The sequence below is a fragment of the Sorex fumeus genome, unplaced genomic scaffold (assembly GCF_029834395.1).
Source record: "Sorex fumeus unplaced genomic scaffold, SorFum_2.1 ptg000014l, whole genome shotgun sequence".
NCBI lineage: Eukaryota > Metazoa > Chordata > Mammalia > Eulipotyphla > Soricidae > Sorex > Sorex fumeus.
Genome location: NW_026606071.1, coordinates 18,774,853 through 18,801,297, shown reverse-complemented (window position 1 = coordinate 18,801,297; position 26,445 = coordinate 18,774,853). Strand labels below are relative to the sequence as shown.

Here is a 26,445-nt window from a genome sequence, read left to right as displayed (position 1 = left end):
TTAGCCCCCAAAATTGCTCTTACTTCTGCACTAGATGCAGCTTTGGGAGTTTGTCCAAACTAGAGTATCTCGCCCACACGGCAGAGCCTGGCAAGCCACCCGTGATGTATTTGATATGCCAAACACAGTAACAACAAAAAATCTCCAATGGAGACGTTACTGGGCCCGCTCGAGCAAATCGATGAACAACGGGAGGGCCTTTACCTTTTACCTTTACCTTTACTCTTTGATATTCAGTGAAAACTTTGTACTCCGTCTATTACAAGGAAATGATGCAATTGAAAAAAATCACTACATAGGGTAGAGTCTGGGAGGATTCCAAGAAAGAGAATACAGGAGGTAAGGCACACAGTTGACACCGTTTCAACCCCAGTATCATATATGGTGCCCTTACATTACCAGGTGTCACACCTGAATACAGAGCTAGGAAAAGTACCTGAGCAACCAGGGTGTGGCCCCCTCCCTGAACAAAAACCAATACAAACCTATTGTCTGCACCATGGACTCAGGATTTTTTCTTTTGGGCATCAGTGTGTGACAGTATGCATAGATAAAGTTAGACTCAGAAAAGCTTTACTGTTTATTTGCAAGCCCTGGGGGGTTGGGGCCCATGCCACATGCAGGGTGGTTAGGGGCCACTAGGTGTGAGGTGCTCATTCCTAATGGTACTCAAGGGATCATATGTTACAAAGATCAAATTCAGGACTTCCATATGCAAAGCATGTGCTCAGCCCTTTGACCTATTTTTCTAGTGTCCACTTTTTAATTGAATTTCATTATTTAAGCATGATTGATTAAATTGATTTTACACCAAGTTGCTGTTATCTTCCAGTTTAATTGATTAATACTATATTACCGAGAACTCCCACCACAAATCACATGGTTATTTTTTCTGATAACCTTCACCTAAGAATTTGGGATGTGGTCAGCCCCATACCCTAAACAAAGACACATCTATGCAGATTACTTCCTCATAGTAGGGCAGACCAAACTTTTTTGGACAAGGCCACTTATAGTTTTTAATTATTGAGATAATGATATATAGAAATATTGATAATTACTTCTGGCTGTGTGCTTGGAAATTCTGTTGATAGTGCTGGGAATGAAACTCAGGCCTCCTGCATACAAAGCATATGCACAGCCTAATGAGCAATTTCTCTGGTTCCTTTATTTTTAATTTAAATCGTATGTACTGTTTTACATTAAGGCTAATCTAGGCAGCAGTTCTACTAACAGTGGTTTCTTTTTCTCCAAGCCCCACCAACCCTGGTTGTTTTCACTTTATGAAGTAGACTTTTGCATTTCCCTGATGATTGGTAACAAGTTGAACAGTTGCTCATATTCCTGTCAACAATTTCTATGTCTTCTTTGGGGATACATGTGTTTTGCTCCTTTTCCCATTTTTTCATGACTTTTTGATGTTTAGCTTTGTGAGTGCTTTATATATCTTGGAGATTTATCAGATGTATGATGAAGATGTTCTCCCATTCACTTGGATGTCACTTCCTTTATTTTCGCAATGCAGAAACTGTTTAGTTTGAACTAGTCACATTTTTATATTTTGCCAGTTATATCGAATCCCTAAAAATGCTTCTGAAGTCCTTTCTGTGGAGAGGAGAGTTCTGCCTATATTTTCTTCTCTGTTTTTTATGGATTTAGGCCAAATTTGGGTCTCTGACTCATTTTGAATTAACTTCTGTATATGGTTTAAGAGACTTATATTTTAGCATGTGACTAGTTTTCTCAGCACCATTTAAAGAGGTTTTCCTTGCTCCACTTATGCACCTAGCTCCTTTGTGGAAGATTACCTGCCCATAAATCTGAGGGTTTTTCTCCAGGCTCTCAGAAAAACAAACAAACAACAACAACAACAACAACAACAACAAAATGTTCTATTATGCCAGCAAGCAATACCACAGGTGATTGTCGAGGAAATTCTCTTATCTCTCCAGCCTCAACACAGTAGTTTTTACTGCATTTTGTATCTCAGAGGGTGCACAAGGAATTTTTCTAAATTCGACCATATCAGCAATCACTTCATATAGCCATATTCACTTATTTCATGACCTAAGTGGTAACTTCAGGCAGGCACACTGCAGTATGTACTTACTGATACAAATCACCTCCTACTTCTCAAAAAGGTGTCTCTTGATAGGCATAGATATACTTTATTTTTATATACTCCTCAAATACCTGTAGTGATTTCCATAGGGTAGTTCCTCATATGAAAAATTTTTAGCTGTCCTGCCTAACCATAAATCTAGGCCAATGCCTATTATTACCCATCAGTAAGTGAAACTTCATACAGCATCCAGTTTACGTGTACCCATCCAGCTAATTTGGTTTTATGTTTTTCACTCAGTCTTCCAAACAGCATACAGTCCATTATCATAGAACTAGCATCCATAAACTCAACAGAGTGGTATTCATGGGCTGCTATCCAGGTGATGATAGTCTTTTGCCAGCTTGTGCCAAAATATTCATTAGCAAAAATAAAGACTTAATGCTTAGGAGTGCTCTGATCCTCTTTAGGGATTCCCCTGGTAGCATGTTCCTGTATATACTATTTCCATTTTATTATTAAAGTCTTCTGACACTACTTCTATTTCTCTGAAATCACCAAATTTTAATGGGTATTTCAGATTTCAGGATTACTTTACTCCCCTGTATAGGGGCAGTTTTAGTTGGTATCTAATGACAAGATAGTATTTTCTCAAATAGAAGTTCTTTGGTCCCAAATTTTAGAAGTTATTGCTGGTGATGCTGACTTTTCCCAGTCTGTATACCACAGAATATTGTGCAGAAAATTATTTACTTTGTGGACTTGGAGAATATTACTACTTCCCATTTATAATGTTCCTTTAATATTTGGAGAACAAGTGAGTTTGCATGCCTTCTGTTCACAATATTAGGAAAAACTTTCCCAGGACACAGTATCCGTATCTTTGAATATTACCACAATGTCAGTTAAGGTCATTGAAGTTTTCCTCGTTAATTCCATTACTCATTGCATTTCTGTAGCCTTCCACTTAGTCATAGCTCTTGGACTTTATCAATAAAGAGAACCAGTCACACCACAGAGACTGGCACACATTCAAAAGAACAAAAGCAACCAGTGTTGGAATGGGTGTAGGGGAAAAAGGGACACTTTTTCACTGTTGGTGGGAGAGCCGACTGGTCTAGCCTTTTTGGAAAACAATATGAACATTCCTTCAAAAACTAGAAATTGAGCTTCCTGGTCCATTATGTTAGTGTCATTATTATTCATTATGTAACTTGTGTTCACAGTAAAATATTATTCTTGTTTTATTGCTTATAATATTATAGTTATAAAATGAATTCCATAAATAATTTTAAAATAAATTTAAATGATTTTTTATTTGTTTGGTTTTGGGCCACACTCTGGACTTCTTAGTGAACTCCTGGCTCTGAGAATTGCTCCTAGCAGTGCTCAGGGGACCATATGGGATAGTGAGAGTCAAACCCAGGTCAGTAGTGTACAAGACAAGCATCCTCTAGGGCAAGGTCAGGCCCTATACATTATTAGATCACTCACTCCATGAAAGTTACTAAAAGCTTAAGGAACTGAGCTAGGTCGATAACTTAGGATGCCTGCCTTTCAGTACATGGCCCAAAGTTTGGTCCTTAGCACCACAAGACTCCCTGAGCACTACATGGCTCTGGAGGCCCTCAGTACTGATGACCCAAGAAAGTATCATATCACAGGGCTGGCGTAATTAGTGAACCATCCAGTTCTGTTGGGTATTGCTGGGAGTAGCCCTGAACTGCCAGTACACTGCTTGGGGTTGCCAAACAAACAAGTGAACAAACAGAAAAACTAAACTAAACTAAATAATAGAATAAAAATTAAATTTAATATCTCTGATGAAACGTGCAAAAATTCTCAAAATCTTGAATAATCAAACCCAACCATACATCAAGAGAATTCTTTATAAATAATATTTATCCTAGGAATACAAAGATGGCCCAGCATAAACATACTTATTAGTGTAATATAGCACGCCCACAAAAGTAGCATTGCACTATTCTCCCGTTGTTCATCGATTTGCTCGAGCGGGCCCAGTAATGTCTCCATTTTGATAGTTGTTACTGTTTTTGGCATATCGAATACGTCACGGGTAGCTTGCCAGGCTTTGCTGTGCGGGCAAGATACTCTTAGTAGCTTGCTGGGCTCTCCAAGAAGGACGGAGGAATCGAACCCGGGTTGGCCACGTGCAAGGCAAAAGTAAAGATAATAAATCATTTGATCATATCACTAGATGCTGAAAAAGCATCTTTAAAAAGTCAACATGGTGGGGGGCATTGGAGAGATAGCACAGTTAGGGTGTTTGCCTTGCACGTGACTGACCCGGGTTCGATTCCCAGCATCCTATGTGGTCCCCTGAGCACCGCCAGGAGTAACCCCTGTACATCTCCAGGTGTGACCCAAAAAGCAAAAAAAAAAAAAATCAATATCGGTTTATGATAAAATCTCTCAGCTAGGGCCTGGGAGATGTTTCAATGGCCAGGAATGCATGCTTTGTATGCAGGGGCCTAATTTTACTTCAGAACTTCATGCATCACCAAGAATGACCCCCAAGCACCAAGCTAGGAGTAGCCACTGAGCACTCCTGGGTGTGACCACCACCCTCCCAAGCCAAAAAGAATTAAACAGTGAAATTTCAACAACTGAATAGAAAAAAATATATTTCAACGTAATAAGGGTCATATATAACAAACCCACAACACACATACTTAGTGATTAAGAAAAACTACACGCTTTTCTCCTAAGATCTGGAACAAAACCAGAATGAATATCCAAACTCCAACATTATTTTCACTTTTTAACAGTTGTTTTGGAAGCCCTAGCTTGAGCAGTTAAGCAAGGAAATGATATTAAAAATTGGGAAAATATGAGGCCAGAGGTGGAGTTCATGCACAATTCAATCAGCCTAATCAATGACTGAATAAATAGCAGTATTCCTACATAGAGGCCAGAGAGATAGTATAGAGAGAGGTAGGGCACTTGCTTTGCACATGGCTGACGTAGGTTTGATCCCCAGCATCCCATATGGTTCCCCAAGCATTTCCAGGAATAATTACTGAATGCAGAGCCAGGAGTAACCCTTGAGCATTGCCAGGTATGACCCCCAAACAAACAAAAAAGATAAAAAAAAACTATTGATCCTTGTAGATGATGCTAAAAATATACATGGATAATCATAAAGACTCCATAAAGTATATATTAAAAATAATAAATTTGGGGCTGGAGAGATAGCACGGGGGTAGGGCGTTTGCCTTCCATGCAGCCGACCCAGGTTCAATTTCCAGCATCCCATATGGTCCCCTGAGCACTGCCAGGAGTGATTCCTGAGTGCAGAGCCAGGAGTAACCCTTGTGCATCGCTGGGTGTGACCCCCCCAAAAAAAAAAAGCAAAAAAAAAAAGTTAAAAAAAATAAATTTAGTAAGGTGGCATGATACAAAAATCAGTATACATTTGGTTACATTTTTGTACCCAAACATTTAGTTAAAGAGAAGGAAAATTAACAGTCTTGTGCCAGAGAGGTAGTACGTAGCTGACCTGTGTTCAGACCCTGAGCACAGAATAAGGGGATAAAAATGAAAAATTATCTTACAGTAAGAATATCAAAGTAAATCAGAAACCTCTAAGACATTACAAAGAAAAGATACAAATAGATAGGCATATGTATTTATGAATTGGAAGGATAATTTTTACTAAGAATAATTGGAAGAATAGTTTTTACTATAGTATGGTGTTAAAACAGTAACAGGCACACTGGGATGGAATAGAAAGCTCAGAAATAACCCACACATGGATAGCTAATCCACAACAGAGGAACCAAAAAAACTCTTTTTAATAAATGGTATTGAAAAACTGACTAGTTACATGCAAAAAATATGTTGATCACTACTTGATACCACATGCAAAATTAACATCTTGGACATTGGATTCAGAACCATAAAATACAAAGAATATATGGACTGGGTATATAGATAAGGTGGTAAACTCATATCTAACATATGAGAGGCCCTGAGTTTGATCCCTGGAATTATATACCTCCCCCGCACCTTCAGGGTAGATATGGTGACTCCCACATACCAGTGAGGTTGAGCACTGCACTACCATTCCTGCTCCACAGGGCATTATCAGGAGTCACCCCTGGGCCCTCAGAGCAGCACCAGATATAGCCTCTTAATTTTTTTTTAAATCATAGGTAAGGTAATACACTCTGGCATCTCAGCATTAGATTATTGTGTTGAGACCCATCTCCATTTAAAAAGGAAACAAAGGCAAGAATAAAATGAGACTGGGTCAAACTGAAAACTTTTACACAGCAAAAGAAACAACCAAAAAGCAAAACTTTTTTTGTTGGGCTTTTTATTTTGTTTGGTGTGGCTCAGTGGAAGAGCACACTTGTGAGACCCTGGGTTTAATTTCTAGCACTGAAAAATACAAGACAGCCCAGAGCTGTAAAGAGAGTACAGTGGATAGGGTGCTTGCCTTGCATTCGGCCGATTCAGGTTTGATCCCTGGCATTCATATGGTCCCCTTAGCATTGCCTGGTGTGGCCCAAATACAGGAAAAGCAACCTAATAAATGTGCATCATACATCCTATAAAGATTAATATCCAAAATATATAAAGAATTCACAACTGGGGGGAAGGCAATGGGACAAGAAGAGGACTAAATCTTCCCCCCCACACCCCCAAACCTATACCACCACTCCAAAAAGGCAAACTCACAGCTCAATATCAAAAAGCCAGTGAACAATCACAAAACATTCATATAGTTAAATAGACACTTCTCTAAAGAAGACACAGATACGTGGAAAAATGTTCAGCATCATGAAATGGTCAACATCAATTTCTAGGGAAATTAAATTAAAACCATTATGAGAATAGCCTGTATAAAAAGATAGGAAATAAGTACTGGTGAGGAGTAATGTAAAGGAAATGGGACTGTTGCTCTGTTGGATTCTTTAAAATTAAACTGGAGGGACTGAAGAATGCTTAATAGACTGAAGGCATGCTTCGCACATAGGAGACAAAGTTTAGTTTCGGTACCCACAGACCCCCTGAACTTCCAAGAACAGTATTTGAATGCTGAGACAGGAATAGCCTCCAAGCACTTTGGGGTCTAACCCCCCAAAGCTGAAAATAATGAAGTAAAAATGGTAACACTTCTAGGATTTATCAAAAGGATATGAACACACTAATTTGCAAGGGTATTTGTGCCCTTCTGTTTAAAGAAGTTTTATTCACAATAGCCAAAACATGGAATTAAGTACCCGTTAACAGATGACTAGATCAGGTTCTTTTAGATTTCAACTCATATTCCCCTTTTCTTTCAGAAAAGGGGACCCCAAGTATTTTGGTAAATAAATTAAGCATTTACTGACAATAAATTATAAAGACATTTATTTTAAAATAGTGTTTAAAAATTTAAGTAACTCCATCTTGGGTTGCAACCAGGAACTTTGGGCTGGAGAGATGGTATGGTAGTGGGTAGGGTGCTTGCTTGAATGTGACTGACCCGGGTTTGAATCCCAGCACTCCATTGGTCCCCTGAACCCACCCGGAGTGATCCCTGAGTGTAGAGTCAGGAGTAAGCCCTGAGCACCACCAGTTGTGGCCCAAAGTGCCCCTCCCTCTTACCCCTCTCCTCCCCCAAAAAACTAGATAATGAAGTGGTGGTATATAGACTCAGTAGAACCATGACTTTTGGGACAAAGTGGGTGAAATTTGAGTTGAGTATGCTAAGTGAAATCAGTAAAAAAGTGAAAGACAATTACCAGATAGTTTCAGTACTGTTGAGTATGAATAGGCAGATAAACTGGTAACAACAACAAAAAAACTAATTCGTACTGTCAGTGAAAACTGTGATGGTTTCCAAAGAGAAAGGGGAGGTATTGTTGGAGGGGCCTTTTTCTGGACGTGAACTGGGACTAGATGTTGTTGGCAGGCCAGTTAATTTTATATCCATAATTAGGTGTGAAGCTGTACTCCCAAGATACCATAGTATTAACTAATGATAAATTAATTAAATGTGAACTAAAAGTATATTCTAAGAAAGAATGACATGCGCAAAAGCAAGCAGTTATGAAAAGTTATGGCATATTCACAGAATGGTATGATTGGTGTAGTGTGTTGTATGTGGTAAGAAGGGAGGGAATTAAGGGTAAAAGGGTAGGTTGTGGGTGGATTTTAAAGGATCTTGTAATGCCATAATGGGTTCAGATTTTATAATTGCAGTGATGGTGGATTTATATCGATTCAGGGAATGTATATATATGTATATGTATATATATGTATATATATATATATATATATAAATGGTGGATTTATACCGATCCAGGGAATCATCTATTCAAACTTAATGATTTATTTTTTGAGGCAACAATGTAGATAGAAGCAAGAGATAACTTTAATAAGGAATATGGAAATAGAAAAATGAGTAGAGGATATTATAATCTGACAAATCAAAGTCAGTTAAGGCATTATTATAACCATCCAATGATGAAACTCATTTATTATAATCTCTACTATAATCCTAGTGCTGGAGCAATAGTACAGAAGGTAAGGCTTTTGCCTTGCATGCAGCTGACTTGGGTTAGATCCCCGATGCTACATTTGGTCCCTATATCCCTGCCAGGAGTGATCTTTGAGTGCAGAACCTAGAGTAAGCTCAAATCACTGCCAGGTGGGTCCCAAACAAACAAAAGTAATCCTTCTTCTTGTTTTTCTAGGTTTGAAGTGCTGAGTTTTCTCATGTTGTGTTATAATTCTGCTATTGTATACATGCCTGCTTCATCTTACCAGTCCCTTTGTCAGATGGGTTCCAGGTGAGAATAATAAATATTGTTAACCTTCATTTAACTGACAAATATATGTCAAGGTCATTCTCATAGTTTAGCTATATATTTAACCATCTGCATGCCGATTTTTTGTAAATCACGTTGAGAGCTTTCAATATATAGTCCTGTTTGTGGAGAATCTTTTTTTTGTAAATATCACAAATTGTCTCTGCATTGATTAAGAAATCAGCAGTAACATGACTTATTTGTAGTGTATATTCACGTCTTTTTAAAGTCAGAACTTCTAGTAGTATGAAGACCAAAATTTAAATGTTCACCCTCGGAAAAGAAAGTAAAAGCTATAGCACAACTAATAGCTATAGCACAGCTAAAGCTATAGCTGAGCTATAGCACAGTGGGTAGGGCGTTTGCCTTGCACGCAGCCAACCTAGGTTTGATTTCCAGCATTCCATATGGTCCCTCAAGCACTGCCCGAAGTAAGTTCTGAGTGCATGAGCGAGGAGTAGCCCCTGTGCATCGCCCAAAAAGCAAAAAAAAAAAAAAAAGGTTAAAATGATATAAATTAGTTTGAGATAGAAAATATTTAGTCACAGAATTTCAATTCTGGAAGGAACCTACTACTAATTCTCATTTGAGAAATCAAGTGCACCTCACCCCCAAGAAGGATTGTATTGGTTTTCTATTACCTTCTTACAAATTACTATGAAATTATCTGTTTAAAATGACATACATTCCTTGCTTAACAGTTTCTATGGTTCAGAAGTTTAATCATGGGTTAGCTTATCCTTTTGCTTAGTGTTTACAAGGCTGCAGGTAAAATGTCAGCTGAAGGGCCAGGGATGTAGCCAAACATTACATACCTTGCCTATGTGAGACCTGAATTTGATTTGTGGAACTGCAGAGAAAAAAAAAGTCTACTGATGTTGCAGTCTTTCCTGAGACTTAAGGAAATACATGCTTTTGTTTGTGGCTGACTTGTGCCTCCTGCACGGAAAGTGTTTGCCCCCTATTTAAAAAAAAAGTGTTTGCTTTAACTCACCAAAGGCTCTCTCCAGCCCAGTATACACTTTTGTGGCAAAATTCAGTTCCTATTGGTTTTAGTTTCTTGTTGACTACTGAAACTACCCAAAGTTTCTTGCTAAATAGGCTTCCCAACATAGACAACAGCAGTGATCCCACCTGAATGAGACAAGGGATGATACAGGATGCAGTACAAGGAAGAAGGACTCAAAGATTCCTGGTCTCTCCTAGGGGTGACAAATGCTCTATTCAGATTCATGCTATTCTGTTAATGGAAGAAAAAAGTGTGGTTCTCTTTATGACAAAACTTTTGTTAATTGAGAGCAGTTAATTTAAACTGCTAACAAACCCCCTTGACCTTGAAGTATGAAATAGTGTACAAGCAGTGGGGGGTAGGAGATGGGTGGGAATGGAGAAACAGACTTAAGAAGTAATGTAACAGGGGCTGGATCAGTAGTACAATGGGTAAGGCCTGGCACCCTCTATGTTTCTTTGAGCACCTCCAGGAGTGATTCCTGAGTGCAGAGCCAGGAGTAACCCCTGAGCATCATCAGGTGTGACCCCAAAATAAAAAACAAAAAAGAAGTAAAATAACAGCAATAGTGAGTGGTCTTAGGCACTTTGGTGGTGATGAGGCACAGTAACTGTAATCAAAATCGTGTCATATTGTAGCATGTTATTTAAGCTATAATAATGTGAAAAAATCACAAAGAAAAACAGTCTTTTGGATACCACAGTTTTGTTTATTTTGCTGTGATAGGAATCAGACTCAGGTCCTTGTATGTGCAAGGCAATTGCTCTGATTCTGAGTTATACCCCCAGCTACCAGGCACATCAGTATTTTGAAGTGTCCATTTGTTTTCCGATTTCTTTATCTCGTATTCTTATCCTGATATAATTTGGGATATGTGTTTCTTTTGTGAAGAGCTGAGGATGATTGTGGTTTTTTTTTTTCTTTTTGGGTCACACCCTGGTGATGCACAGGGGTTACTCCTGGCTTTGCACTCAGGAATTACTCCTGGCAGTGCTCAGGGGACCATATGGAATGCTGGGAATCGAACCCAGGTCAGCCTTATGCAAGGCAAATGTCCTACCTGCTATACTATTGCTCCAGACCCTGAGGATGATTGTGAAAGAAAGAGTTAAATATCTGAGATGTTTTCTTTATGATATAATTCACTAGAATAAGGTAAAGGTAAAGGCCCTCCCGTTGATCGTCGATTTGCTCGAGCGGGCCCAGTAACGTCTCCATTGGAGACTTTGTTGTTACTGTGTCTGGCATATCGAATAGAATATATATGCATATATCTATGTATTTGTATAATAAGAATGGCTGTGCCTGGGTCCTGGAGGTCTTCAGCTGCCGGCGCTCTGCTGGGGGCAGGGAGGGAAATTCAACCCACTTTCCTCCAAGGGTCCCTGGTGAGGACAGCCAGGCGCAAGGGCGGGAGACTCTGTATTGTTCTCTTCTGGGAGCTTGGTTTTATAGTCTCTGGATCTTGGCTGTTGGTGGGATTACATGGCTGTTGGTGGTGTAACTGTCTAGCTACTAGAAGATGGGGCATCTGGGTGGAGGAGGCCCAGTCCCTATCCAAGCAGGGTTGGAGATCTCAGCCCCGGGTCCCGCGTACCTGGGTTCCTCTGCTGGTTCCTTCATGTGTGAGGCTCATTTGAGAGTGTGGAGAGTGGTCTTAAACATGACTTTGGCTAGGTTCCGGAGGTCTTCAGCTGTTGGGGCTCTGCTCGGGGTCAGGGAGGGAAACTCAGCCCGTCCCTGTTCAAGGGACCCTGGTGAGGACAGCCAGGCACATGAGCAGGAGACTCTGCCGTGTTATCCCATCAATGGCCAAGATCCAGGAGCTATAAAACCAAGCTCCCTGAAGAGAACAATGCAGAGTCTCCTGCCCCTGTACCTGGCTATCCTCACTGGAGCCCCTTGAAGGGGCCAGGACAAATGGAGACGTTACTGGGGAAATTAATGGACGTTACTGCTCGAGGAAATTAATGAACAATGGGATGACAGTGATGCAGTGATATTTGTATAAATATGTTTATGAGGACACATTTCATTTTTATTTACTTTTCATCTTTTTGCTTGTTTAGAACAAAATATGCCTAGGCCTAGGACAGTGAGTGGTAAATAGCAGATAATCAGTAAATATTTTATGAGTTAGTAAATTGAGAATTCACATATGATACTTTATTTCCTAGGGTTTGTGTGAGTGGGTTTCCACGGCAAAATGAAAAACAGTGGAAAGAACTCTGTGGTCGAATAGTATTGGATCCAGAATTTATGGTGCAACTTCTCACAGGGGTTTATTATGCCATGTAAGTATGTGGGATATGAAACACTTTCTCCCAGTGTTTAGAAATTTATTTCTGTTTTCTTATTAGTTGCATAGTAATTTGTTCTATAATGGGCACCATTGCTTCTTTCTAAAACAATTTTTCAAAATACATATTTTGTTCTGTTAGATGATGCCTGGAAATGCATGGGAAGCCATATAGTGTGTGAAATTGAACCCAGACCTCTTGCTTATAAAACATGTGCACTTGTCTTTGGGCTGCACTGTCCTGTCCTCCCATTGTTCATCGATTTGCTCGAGTGGGCAACAGTAACCTATTGTTACCGCTTTTGGCATATCGAGTACACATGGGGAGCTTGCCAGGCTTTGCCGTGTGGGTGGGATACTCTCAGTAGCTTGCCGGGCTCTCCAAGAGGGACGGAGGAATCTAACCCAGGTTGGCCGTGTGCAAGGCAAATGCCCAACCCTCTGTGCTATTGCTCCAGCCCATTTTTGAGCTATCTCCCTAAAGTTCTTTGTTTTTGATTCGCATTTCCTTGATCATTAGTTTATTGAGTATCCTTTTGTGTATGTATTAGACATTTGTGTTTTGATTGTTTAATATCCTAGAAGTGCTCAGGAGCTGCTCCTGGCTTACTGCTGGGAGTTGCTCCCTATGGTACTGGGGGACTACATGGTCCCAGGGATCTATCCTGGCCTTCCACATGCTAAGCATGTGTTTAGCCCACTTACCTATCTCTGGTTCTTTATTTGCCATTTGTTGTTTTTGGAAAAAATTATTCCAATCTCTTTTTTGCTCTTTTGCTTTTTGCCACACGCAGCAGTACTAAGGGGCTACTCCTGGTTCTATACTCGAGGATTGCTCTTGGTGCTCTGGGGAGACTATGCAGTGCAAGAAATTAAACTCAGGCACATAGGATGAGCTTTCTCAAGCCCATCCTCTGCACATTTTTATTTGGATTCTTTGATTTTTAAATTGACATATATGTATTCTAAAAAATATTTTAGATATAATCCCTTATTAAGAAATTATATTATTTGTAAATATTTTCTCTTAATCTGTATTGCCTTTTTATTTTGTGGATGGTTTCTTTTGTTTTGCTTGATGTCCCCTGTTTGATTTGTCAGGGAAGGGATAGAATCTGGGTTAGGGGCTTGAGCAATAGCGCAGTGGGTAGGGTGTTTGCCTTGCACATGGCCAACCCCGTTTCTATTCCCAGCATCCCATATGGTCCCCTAAGCACTGCCAGGAGTAATTCCTGAGTGCAGAGCCAGGAGTAACCCCTGTGCATCACCAGCTGTGACTCCAAAAATCAAAAAAAAAAAAAAACAAAAACAAAAAACTCTGGTCAGCTACTTGCAAGGCAAATGCCCTACCCTCTGTACTATTGCTCCAGCATACACTGATCTCCCTCCCCCCCCACCTTTGCTTTTGCTCCTGTTGTCTTTGTTTTGGGTTTTTGGAATCTGAGAAAATCATTGAGACTGATGTCAGGGAGTTTTCTATTTGTTTTCTATGAATTTTATATTTTCAAGTCTTCGGTCCATTTTTTTAAAAACATGACATAAAGTAATCCACTGTAATTATTTTGCATATAGCTTTCCATTTTTTCCAGCACCGTTTATCAGAGACACTACTTTCTCCATTGTGTGTACTTGGTATCTTTGTTATAAATTGACCATGTGGGTAGGCTTATTTCTGGTTTCTCCTTTGTTCCATTTATAGATATCTGTTTCTGCTTTACTGTCAATACCAAACTTTTCATTACTGCAAGCTTAATATAGTTAAAAGTCGTAAGTGTGATGACGTTAGGTTTACTCTTTCTCAGATTGTCTTGGCTATTAGAACTTTGTGGTTCCATACAAATTTTAAGATGAAAAAAAATTTTTGATGGATTTTTTAAAATTAAAATGCCAGTGGAATTTTGATAAGGAATTAATTGAATTTGTAGTTTGGGAGATATGGACACTTTAATAATACTGTCACTGTCACTGTCCTCTCGTTGTTCATCGATTTGCTTGAGCGGGTCCAGTAACATTGTGAGACTTGTTACTGTGTTGGGCATATCGAATACGCCACGGGGAGCTTGCCAGGCTTTGCGATGAGGGTGAGATAGTGTCGGTAGCTTGCTGGAGGAATCGAACTCGGGTTGGCCATGTCGCCCGTGTGCAAGGCAAACGCTCTACCTGCTGTGCTATTGCTCCAGCCCCTAAATACTAAAGATATATATTTAATATATCACAAATATCCAAATACTTGATAGATTTTAATTACTCATTTACCTCCTTACTTGTTATTGTTCTGTTCAGATTTCTTTCTCCTTGATTTAGTCTTCGTAGGTTGTATATTTTTAGGCAGTAATACAATTCCTTTAGGTTGTTGAATTTGGTGACATATAATTGTATGTAGTGTTCTTAGTTTAAAATATAGCCAAACAATAATTAGCCCAAAAGTTGGAATCTATAAAGTATTGGTTTTAAAAAAATTAACAACTTCCTTTCTTCATTGTACATTATATTATCCTAAATATCAACAAATGATCAAAACCAATTTCTGTGAAGCAAAATCTATAAACTAATATAAGTATTTGAAATTCTCTTTGTCTTGTAAGAAAGAGTTGATCAGTTTATAGATGAATAGATATGAATTTTATTTTGTTTCAAAATCAAGGTAGCAGACTTGGAATAATAAAAAGGTGGTTGTTGAAGAGTAAAGATGTTAGCTAAAGGTAGTAAACAATCTACTTCTTCATAGGTACAATGGACAGTGGGAGCTAGGCCAGGAAGTCCTTGATGACATCATTTACAGAGCTCAGCTAGAACTCTTTTCTCAACCACTACTGGTAAGCTAATTCTGTTTGTTCTTTATTGTTATTTTTTAAAGATCTTTTTGTTTTGTTTTGGGGCTCCATCTGACTGTGCTCAGATTGGTGCCAGCTATGCACCGAGAAATCTCTCCTGGTGCTCAAGGGACCGTATGGTATACCAGGGATTGAACCTGGGTTAACCATGTGCACGGCAAATTCCCTGCCTGCTCTACTACCTCTCTGGCCTTTATAATTTACTTCTTATTAAACATGCATATGTCTGAAAGAAGAATTATGGGTAAAAATTTTTGTATGCATCAGAATGGACAATCCAAAGCATTGATGTAAAAAAAAAAAAAGGCTTATTACAGTCATCTCTTCCCACATATCAAAATAGAGTTCAGATAAATTACAGAACTGCTCTAAAACTTTTTCAGAGAAGAAATAAACACCCAAATTTTTATAGAAGGAAGGTTTTTCTGTGCTTAAGCCATAGTACAAATCCTTTAAATTGACTTTTTTTTAGGGGGGTGAGGAGGAGGTGGTTTGGGGGCCACATAGGTAATGCTCAGGCTTACTACTGGCTCTGCACTCAGGGATCCTTCTCAGTAGTGCTTGGGGACAATATGGGGTGCTCAGAATTAAGCCTGGGTCAACCACATGCAAGGCAAGTGACCTGCCCATTTTACTATTTCTCTTACCCCTTGATTTTTATTTTTTAACCACATAAACATCTAAATTCTAAACCGTCAGTTTTGGTTTTATGGTGTGTGTGTGTGTGCGTGTGTGTGTATTTGTGTGTATGTGTGTGATGGTCACAAAGGAATAGAGGAAAAGGCTAACATTTTATTTTTTTAATCGGAGATTAAATTTTACATATTATGTATCTGAAGAATCAGAAACTTAAAAATTTTTTTGGCCACACCTGACTGCTCAGGGGCTACTCCCAGCTCAGTACTTGGGGGACAGTATGGTACCAAGGATTACACCCAGACCTCATGTGCCAATCCTGCTGATCTCTCTTGCCCTATTTAAAAATTTTTCTTATGTTAGGGTTCAAATATTAAATAATTCTTTTTCCTTTAGATTTTGTATGTATGTATGTATTTATTTATTTAATTTTTTTTGGTATCACACCCGGCAATGCACAGGGGTTACTCCTGGCTCTGCACTCAGGAATCACTCCTGCTGGTGCTCGGGGGAACATATGCAGTTCTGGGGATCAAAGCTCGGCCTGCCACATGCAAGGCAAATGCCCTTCCCACGGTACTATCGCTCCAGCCCCTAGATTTTGTATTTTATAGAGCAACTTTTTTGAGCACATGTTTAAAAAGTTGAAGAAACATAGAATAAGGATAGTCTATATATTGGTTTAATTATATATAGACTTATGTTACATCATTTTAGGTTGCTAATGCCATGAAAAATTCATTACCATTTGATGCTCCGGATTCTTCACAAGAAGGCCAGAAAGTTCTTAAAGTGGAAGTCACTCCAACAGTGCCGAGGATTTCTCGGACTGCTATTACAACAGCTTCAATCCGTCGTCATAGGTGGAGAAGAGAAGGTACATACAAATTTCCTATAGCCCATCATACAAATTTATCACAGTTTTTTTAGTGACTTTGTGAATACATTTTATAAAACACTTTATATAAAGTAAAATTGCTTAGTTCCTAAAAATTAGCACTAAAAATGTGGTTTCAATGTCTGAATACATATGCATATATATGTATATTTGTATTTTTTTAATAAAGTAGAAAGATGTTAGAGTACTTTCTGAATATTAAAACAAAATGTGATCAATTTGGGTGGGTCTTATTTTTTACTAGTAATAATAGAAATTTTTCTTTTTACCGTATTGGGAAAATAAGGTGCATGTATGAGCATTGTGGGAGAAATTTAACTAACGATGTGATACAAATTATTCACCAAAAAAAATTGGTTACAGATTTTAGATTTCTATCTTTGCTTTTTTAAGTGCTGAATCCAGCAGTATTTCATAAGCATACTTGAATGATTTAGTTGTCTTGCCTAAGATATATTAATTGCCATTTTAATGATCACTATTTTTTTGTCCTATTCATTTCCAAACCTCACATTGTTCATCTGCTGCCTTATGTGTGTGCATGCTGTGCACACACATAAAAATATATAAACAGTGTTTGTGTTTTATACATATCCATATATACATTCTCTAATCTGCCTGGGTCAGAATGCTCAGAAAAGAATAGAGCAGCTCAAAAGCACTAAAATTTTATATGTTGAATCCCAGATGGCTTTGACTTCTCAAACGAGGCTGACTCGAGTATTCCTGGCTCCCCGATCCAACACGGCTCCACTGACCTAGGGATCAAACGTGTGCAAGAGGGGGAGGTGCTGGTGCGCAGGACCCCTGAGCACGGCTCACCGGAGCCCAACTCAGCAGCAGCCACAACAGAGGGTAGGACAGAGATGAGGAGGCAGAAGTCAGTGAGGCAGTTGCTGGAGAAGGATCCTGGCTCTCCTCTATCCCCAAGCAGAGCATCTTTCCATTCTAGTGTGTGTTTCCAGTACCCCAGGGTGTATTAGCTCCTCTTGCAAAGCATACCTTCCCATTTGCCTAGCACCAGGTCAGGTACAATCTTTAGTTACCATTTGTGCTAGCCTGGAGTCTGCATCCTTGTGTAATCAACAAACAGCTTGGCATGGCTATTAACAAGACAGAGGCCTGTCTCCAAAAGATATGCAAATGCTTGGGATTTTTTTTTAAATTACTGAGCATGTTTATTCTAACATTAGAAAAGGGAAAATGCACCGATGGACATGAGCCTTACAGAAATGATTTCATTTTTATAATTCTTTAAAACTATGAGGAAATTTAAAACATTAACATCTTTCAGAAATTGTATTAAAGTGGAGCCAACCATTTAAGCTCTAATTCCAGGGTGATTCATTAACAAGAATTTCTTATCTCTTTGATAGAAAAACTGGTATTGATGGTTTTGTAAAATCTCATCTATTTGTCTATTTCTAGTGAAGAATCATCTTTCCTCTATAAATGTGCTTTTCTGGGCACACTACATTTAATCACTATCATAAATAGCTGTTGCCTTTTATAGCTCTCATACAACTGAAATGTATTATTTAGAGGTTAAGTATATTCTAATAAATCTTTATTTCTACACTGTAGGTAATTCAAGAGGACTTTTCTTTACATGCCCCTTGGTCCCTCCCACTACTACTTTATGTGAAAACTCTTCTCTCTGATTGAAAAGTATTTGTTGGCTGATTAACATGTGATGCCATAGTTTACTTTGTGGAAGAGGGAACTGTAACAATATTTTTTCACTATTTAATGTATTGCTACTATGGAAGCTTTATATTAATTTATAAAACATAGTAGGAAATTCAAAAGTAGGTTATATGTTTTCGCATATTCTAAAGATCAAACGTACATGAAGCATTACCTTACACCTTAGGGAAGTGTCTTGCTCTTTGATGCAATAGAAATTTGAGCATGCTCAGTAAAAATCTAAATTTACCCTCTGTTCCCTTGGCACTTTGCCCAAATCGACCTTACTTCATTTAATGGCCTTGCATGTGCATGATCTAGGGACTCAAAGAAGTTGATGCTGCTTTGCAGAGACTCTTGTTTAAGTGACTGTGAAAGATACAGTCTTCCCAATTAGTTTTTCTGTATCTCTTTGTTATTCTTGTGAGTCACTTTTATTTTGTAGGAAGACATGAAAATAAGTGTATGAATAGAGTCAAACTTAAAGTTGACCTAAATTGAACAGCAGCCTATTTCTCGATATTCTTGATGACTACAGAAGCTTGTATATGTACTATCCTTGATAGAATGTTTGAATATTTGTGCTAAATGATATACTACATTATAAATGTAATACTCTTTTCTATAAAATATGGTATTAAGCTGAAACTTTTCTTTCAGCTTACTGAAAGCCATGCTCTAAAAAAGAGCCCAAATACAAAGGGCTAGTGTACATGCTTCACATGCTGGAGGCTTGGGTTTGAATTTTAGCACTACAAGTACAGCCAGGCACCATCTCTGGAGCAATGCATTGGGAATAGCCAGGAGCATTACTGGGTGTGGCCTGAAAATCGAAAAATATTAAGGAACCAAAATAGTATTTGCTTTTAATATGATTTTTAAATATTAAAATTGCCATTTTGGGTAGTTTCTTATCAGTGGTAAAAATTTCATTGTATGAATGTGTGTGGTATAGGAAAAAAGGAATAACTTATCTTTGTGTATCTGAAAGTTCTCAAAAATTACTTTGCCAGGGCCAGAGTTATAGTATAGCAAGTGGGCACTTGCATTGCACATGGCCCACTTGAGTTTGAGCCTCAGCACTACATATGGTCCCTTGAGCAGTACCAGGAGTGACTCCTGAGTACAGAGTCAGGAGTAGGCTCTGAGCAGTGCTGGGTGTTGCTCCCCCAATTCTTTCCCTTTAGCATAGATTAGTAATAAGTATAAATCTTTATGAATAGAAGCTAAATTTATAGGGAAATTCAGATGTAATAGAAAATGCATTAACTGTCCTTATTTATCACAAACAGTATTGTTTTTCACGTAGGGAGGAAATTAGAATGGAAAAGTGTGAGACATGACTGCCTTTTTAATCCCTTGAGGTTTTTAAAGCAAAGGAAGCAACTATTAAAACATAAAAAGTTGTGGCAAATCTGGGGCCAGAGAAACAGTATAACAGATAGGACACTTGCTCTACAGGCAGCTGACCAGGGTTCAATTCCCGGCATCCCACGTGGTCCACTACCAGGAGTTAATCTTGAGTGCAGAATCAGAAGTAACCCTGAGCATAGCTGGGTGTGACCCCAAACAAAAACAAACAAACCAAAAAAGAAGTTGTCATAAATTTTATTTTTCTGGAGCTCTTGGATAAACACTGATAAATTTATTTCTGTATTTTTTGTAAATTCGTTTTTAAAGAAATTTGTAATCCAATATAATAGTATTGATTTTTTACAGTTAAAATTGTAATTATTGTATGTTGAACAAAGGGAGAATATAATGTATTCTGATTGTCAAGTAACATTTTATTTCTGACTTTTAAAGCTGACTATAAAGTTATTATGAAACTGAGGACAACACCTATCATAAGTGTAGTTAGGATTCCATCACATTGAAATAGCTATTCTTATTATGTTAACTATTGATAGATTCTCTTGCATGGTGGCTTTATGTTATCATCTCTCTTTATGACCATATTGCTTGGGCATCAAGTCTGCATGTGGCAAGATTCAGGAACTAGCACTCTCTCAGTCTCCTTTCCTGTTATATATAAACCCAGTGATACATTTCTATATACATCAGTTTTATTTTCCTTCTGTCATTTTTGAACTAGTAACTCTCTTTTGGGCAGTTTGGAGTTCTTAAGTAACTTGTAAGTAAATTGCAAAGATGTATATTAATGTAATTTGAAGTTTTTGTTTCAAAACCATTTAACTTTTTTTTGAAGGAGTTGAGAGATGTGTCAGTTGCACTTTATATGGCTCTGCATGACTGTTAAGGACTAAACTGCTGGATATAATGCAAGATGGCCTTTTGCTTTAAAGATAGCTTATTTTATTCTTGGAAGGAGGGAAGTAATCCATATGAAAAAAATTATTTTTCTAGGTATTATGTTAAATATTGTGTTTAAAAATTTTATTTAGGTAATCTTTATCTCAGTCATATTTGTTCAGATTTCTTACCTAACATTTTACCCAACTGGAATATGGATATATGTATGTAAATTCAGATTATATTTTCATGCAGTTTGGGAAACATTTAATAAAGTGGCAAATCGCTATCAGTTTTTGGAAGAAGCAAATGTATTAACTTTCTCTGTAAAATAAATAGTAGGTAAAGAAAAAACCTTCATGGAAACTTAAAACCAAGTACTCTTCTCTCATTCTTAGAAAATTTCAAGATAATATATTTTCTAGGTAATACATAATGACACTGTAGTATTTTGTGATTATGATTATCTCAGTACTGAAAGTCTAAAATGCTAGAAATGCATACTGCTAAAAGTTTTAAAATCTTTAAATCCTCTTTAAAAAAACCAAGGCTGGTCTCTTAGCCTTGATAATCAACTTTTTTGCACGTTGATCAATATGGAAACCAGTGATTAACTTATGTCCATAAGACAATATGATTAAGATGTTACTGAAAGTGAAGAAGAATTTTTTAGTTTGGAGTCAGGAAATTTACTTGTTACAAATTACAGATTTTTAAAGGCATTTAGGAGCAGTTTGCTGTTGAATAAATATACAACTTTACTGTAGTTAAAAGGTTGGCTAATGGGGGTTAAGTGGGTTTGGGGCTCTATTTTTGGTAACTAGAAAGGAGATTGCTTTTACACCATTTTATGATGGATTAAGGTGGAAATTGTTTTTCCAATAGAGACAGACAGTCACTTCAAATTGACATGAATGTGCTATTAAAATTTACAATAACAGATTTTACATAAAGTAGTTTTATGTACCTAATTATTGATAGTATGCTATATTATTTGGAGAATTTTATCGAAGCTGAGAAAAACTAAAAGAACAAAATAATGTTAGAATTCTGTGTAAGGATTTTGTATAGGTTGTTTCTTTTCTAAATTATTTAGGGTGGTATTGATACTAAAAGGCCATTGCCGATCTATTGCAAGCACTGCTTGAGAGGAGGTCAGTTGAGTTGTTATTCACAGCTGCTGCTTGTTTATTTAGCTATTGCTGATTCTGCCTGATTTGTTTTTTAGGTGCTGAGGGTGTAAATGGAGAGGAATCTCTTAACCTGAATGATGCGGATGAAGGTTTTTCATCTGGAGCTTCCCTCAGCAGTCAGCCAGCAGGGACCAAACCATCTTCATCTTCTCAAAGGGGAAGTTTAAGGAAAGTAGCAACTGGGCGTTCAGCTAAGGATAAAGAAACCTCTGCCATCAAATCCAGTGAAAGCCCTCGAGATTCAGTAGTTCGAAGGCAGTATGTACAGCAACCAGCTGATTCTAGTGTAGATTCAGTTGAGCTGACACCTATGAAGAAACACCTGAGCCTACCTGCTGGCCAGGTGGTGCCAAAAACAAATAAGCTAATCCGGACAGCCAGTGCTTCCTCAAGTAAATCATTTGACTATGTTAATGGCAGTCAAGCAAGTACCAGCATTGGGGTTGGCATTGAGGGAGTTACTAATTTAGCAACTAACAGTGCTAATCGATTTTCAACTATCAGTCTACAAGAAGATCGACTAGGGCAAACTGGAGAAAACAAAGAGCTCCTCAGCTCAGGAGCTCCCTTAACCAAGCAGTCTCGATCCCCAAGTTTTAATATGCAGCTAATATCCCAGGTGTAGTTTTGACATCCTCTCTCATCTTTCTGCTTACCTTTAAAACTGAACATTTCATTGCGCAAGAAAAATACTTCATCCCACATTGTGAAAATACTAGGCATCATAATCAAATTTGATTTTAGTTTAGGTACCTTCATACTGTATTTTGTATGGAAACAGCAATAAGGTTTTTTTCCCCCTCCTTTCTCTATCTTCACCTATTCCTTGTAAATGTGTTTGTGAAGCAGTACAGAATGTTTGCATTTACATGCCTTCCTTTCTCCTTGGGTGATGTGCAATCCCATCGTAGGCTGATCGGTCCCATTTCAACACTGTGAGACTGAGGATATGTTAGAGGAAATGGTGTTTATGATCCCTATGAAATGATTCTTTGGCTTTCTTTAAAAAAACAAAACGGGTTTGTTCTCATAATCTGTAAACTATGAAGATCACTGGATCATATTTTTTCTCTCTTAACCAGGAGTGCCTCAGAGATTCTGCTATGACTTTTGGACTTCTCTGAGTCTGTGCAATCATTTTCTTGAGAAGCTTGGGGAAAGGTGGTAGAGTGCTGCACTTTTTCATTAAAATGAGGGTGGCTCTATTTCCCCCCATCTCTTTATCAAGGACATAAATGTTCAATTACTGAGACATTCTAATCAAATTTTGGCCACCTCCAAGGAAGGACAGGGCCCAAGTTTGATTGTGTAATTGATAATGCACTTTCTCAATGGCTCTTTAGTCATTATTAACTGTCTTCCCTCCTCCCCACAAGGACTTTAAGGCATTTTTGTCCTTAAAGATTGAACAACCGACAAATCAGAGAATCCAAGGGGCATGTTCTATTTTAGGAATGATTGACATTTTGGTGCTGGGGGATGGGGGTGGGGGGCGGGAATGGGTCAGTTTGTGTTGGTTTGTGTGGGATTGTGTGTATGAGGGGAAATTTTGATAGATTTTTTTTTTCTTTTCCTTTGTGAGCTGATGACTGAAGTAGAATAAGTACGTCTTCAGGTAAAGAGAGGGATTTCTCAACCCACTTTCTGTGATGTCAGATTATTGGAGAAACCCTTTCAAGCTGCTTTTTTAGATGTACCTAAATTCAGTCAGATATTTTGGATTAAGAAACCTGAAGTCCTGATAGATCATATACTCCAAGGAAATACATCAGGGACAGATAATTGGCTGAAAACACTGATGCTTCAAGGTGACACATTTTTATAGAACATTTTTACCAGGGGGTACTGACTTCATTTCTCCTATAAGGACCACACTGCCTTTGTGTTTATTGTAATGCAATTTGTGTACCTTCTAATCAGTATATCTGCAAAAGTTTCTCATTTTTATAAAATTTTGAAATCATGCCAGTAAGCTAGATGCTGAATGTATGTACGTAGTATTTGGTAACTCTGCTAAAAGTTTACCAAAAATGCATTATCAGTTAAAAAATATTGATTCAGTTCTGATAAGGTTGGATAAAATCTTATTATAAACTCCACCGGGTCTCAGGCTCTAATGCTTGAGTGAGATAAAAGAATATATTGATTTTTGATAATCAGTGTATATTATGACTTGAACTGCTATGCATTATCCTTTCACAAAATATGTCAGAGCTATTGTTGTTTTGTCCATTGACATTTTAATTTTATCATTGTGAAAGAAAAAAAAATATATATACTTACTTTGTTGTAGAAAGCAAGTATTCTCCTAATTAACAAAGTTTGAAATTTTCTCTTCCAATGAATATTACAGTAGGTTTTGATAAATAAAGTAACCAGAAAAATGCCTCTTGTTTGTTCATATCTAAAAATAACTCCCACTCTTTGATTTTAATAATTATTGTTTGTTTTTAAAATTAATCTTTTAGAACTGTTATAAGAATGAGATCCTTGTTTGAATTTTGTGATGTGTAACATTCAGCTCATATGAAAATTGGAACTAGTATTTACTACATTGCCAAAGTCTGGGATAAATATAAAAGTTGGTTAAATAGAGATTTATTGATTTATGGTTATGTATATGTGTTGTTTATATGTATATATCATAAAAAAACATATTTTAGATATCCCTTGCTTCTTTTAACTAAGGAATATCAGAATGATGAGAATTTAAAAGCAGCCAAGATAAATGTGGTATAAAGATTAATATCATTTAAGAAAGCAAAGTTTCAGGTATGAGGGAAAAGAATATTGTACTTACTGGAGAGTGAAATCTTATCTGTAGTCAGTCACTGTATATCAGGAATGTCTGATTTTGAAATGGAAGGGTTTTAATTCAGAAAGTTGTGCATTTATTGGCATCTAAATCCAGTGTGATTTTAAAGCACAAAGAAATACCAAATAATACCAAAGTAATAGCCTGGACAGATAGCTCAAAGAACTGGAGTACATGTTTTGCATGTGGAGTCCCTGATTCATTTTCTGGCACCACGTAGATCCCTGAGCAATATCCCTATCACCTCCCCCAAAATTCTCCATTTGGTTTGTTAGAAATAAATTATACTGAGAGCCAGAGAAATAACTTAATGTGTACTTTGCATGAGATGCCTAGATTTGACTTCTGGCATTCCATGATCTCACATGTACCTTAGGGTAGCCCAGAAACCAACCGTCCCCTCACGCGTACCCTCCCCCAAAGAGATAAATAAATTATACCTGAAGTGCAGTTTTGAAATATATTTTCAATCTAAAAATTTCATGTTTCTATTTATACATTTACACAACCATGTTTTTCTAAGGACACTTTAACATTTGTGCCCCATTCTGTAGTTTTTTTTGAGGGTGGGAGGTTAGTGCTTAAGAAGCCGACAGGTTTTACTTGGCGTAGCGGTCCAGGCCTGAAGGTTTAGTGCTCAGCCCAGTGGGGCCAACCAGGACCAGACCCATGGTGCCAGGGACAAAAGTTAGGACCTCCAACGTAAAGCTTGTAGTCTGGCCCTTTGAGCTCTCACCCTGGTCCTGCCTTCTATTATTTTAAATGATATAATTTGCCCCCAATAAAAATGTTTAATCTGGTTCAATCTTTATAGTCAGACTATAAAATAGAACAGATTTTATGTTAAAATTGATGAGCTCAGCAAATCTTAAGTCATTTTCCAAGATATTTTTAATAATTTATTTGCATTATTTATTGGCACTTAAGATTTTTTAGATATCCATTATTATTAAAAATCTGTCAGGAGCCAGAGAGATAGTACATAGTAAAACACTTGCCTTTGCAGGTCACCTTGAATCCCTGGCACTCATATGGCCCCAGACATCTCCCTCCAAATGGCATATTTTGTTCTTTAATAACTTTATACTTCTTAACTTCCATTAAATAATATGTTAATCTATATAAAAGTTAGGGAGAAAATACTTGTTTCCAGCAATTTGATACCGTCTATGCCAATTTGGATTAAGAAATATAAAAAAATTGAAGGTTTTAGGGAACTTTATGACATCAATTTAGGGTCATGTTATTATAAAGTAAGAGAAAATGTAAAGTGAGAAGTTAAATTAGAAGTAGCACTGTAGCACTGTCTTCCCTTTGTTCATCGATTTGCTCTAGTGGGCAACAGTAACGTCTCCAATGTGAGATTTGTTTTTGGCATATCGAATACGCCACAGGGAACTTGCCAGGCGATCTCGGAAATTAGAAGTAAGACTTTAAATATAAAAGTATTGGGGCTAAAAAAAAAAAAGTATTGGGGCTGGAGAGATAAGCGGGTAGGGTGTTTGCCTTGCACGCAGCCAACCCGGGTTCGATTCCCAACATCTCATATGGTCCCCTGAACACCGCCAGTAGTAACTCCTGAGTGAAAAGCCAGGGGTAACCCCTGTGCATCGCTGGGTGTGACCCAAAAAAGCAAAAAAAAAAAAAGTTAAATATAAAAGAATTTGAGGTTCTTGGGGCTAAGATAGTAATGATTATAATTTGTAATCCTGACACTCTCACCACCAATTATTATCAATTATTGTGCCTATTTATGATAGTCAAAAATTTGTGCTTAAAGAAACACTAGGGATAATCTGGCTAGTCTCCCAAAACCCAAAGACCCATACACACCATGTCCATCTTCAGGAAACAGAGACTAAAAAGGGTTGTAATAATCACATATCTAAGAAGCAGAGCCAGAATCAAATTCTTGTCTCACACTAATGCATATTGATAC

At 37.7% G+C, this 26,445-nt stretch overlaps 1 protein-coding gene across 7 annotated transcripts in view; it reads left to right on the top strand.

Moving 5' to 3' along the window:
- The window catches only part of HYCC2 (hyccin PI4KA lipid kinase complex subunit 2), a 74,159-nt gene extending 49,715 nt beyond the window's left edge, over window positions 1-24,444 (top strand). For 6 of the 7 annotated variants that reach the window (XM_056111683.1, XM_056111686.1, XM_056111684.1 and 3 more), the window contains 6 exons: window positions 8,770-8,865; window positions 12,070-12,186; window positions 14,920-15,007; window positions 16,379-16,538; window positions 17,247-17,414; window positions 21,727-24,444. In XM_056111683.1, coding sequence (XP_055967658.1) covers window positions 8,770-8,865; window positions 12,070-12,186; window positions 14,920-15,007; window positions 16,379-16,538; window positions 17,247-17,414; window positions 21,727-22,316 — 1,219 coding nt within the window. In that variant the 3' untranslated portion in view covers window positions 22,317-24,444. The remainder of the gene's footprint in view (window positions 1-8,769; window positions 8,866-12,069; window positions 12,187-14,919; window positions 15,008-16,378; window positions 16,539-17,246; window positions 17,415-21,726) is intronic. The other variant, XM_056111688.1, reaches the window with a different exon arrangement.
- Window positions 24,445-26,445: the final 2,001 nt, after the last annotated feature.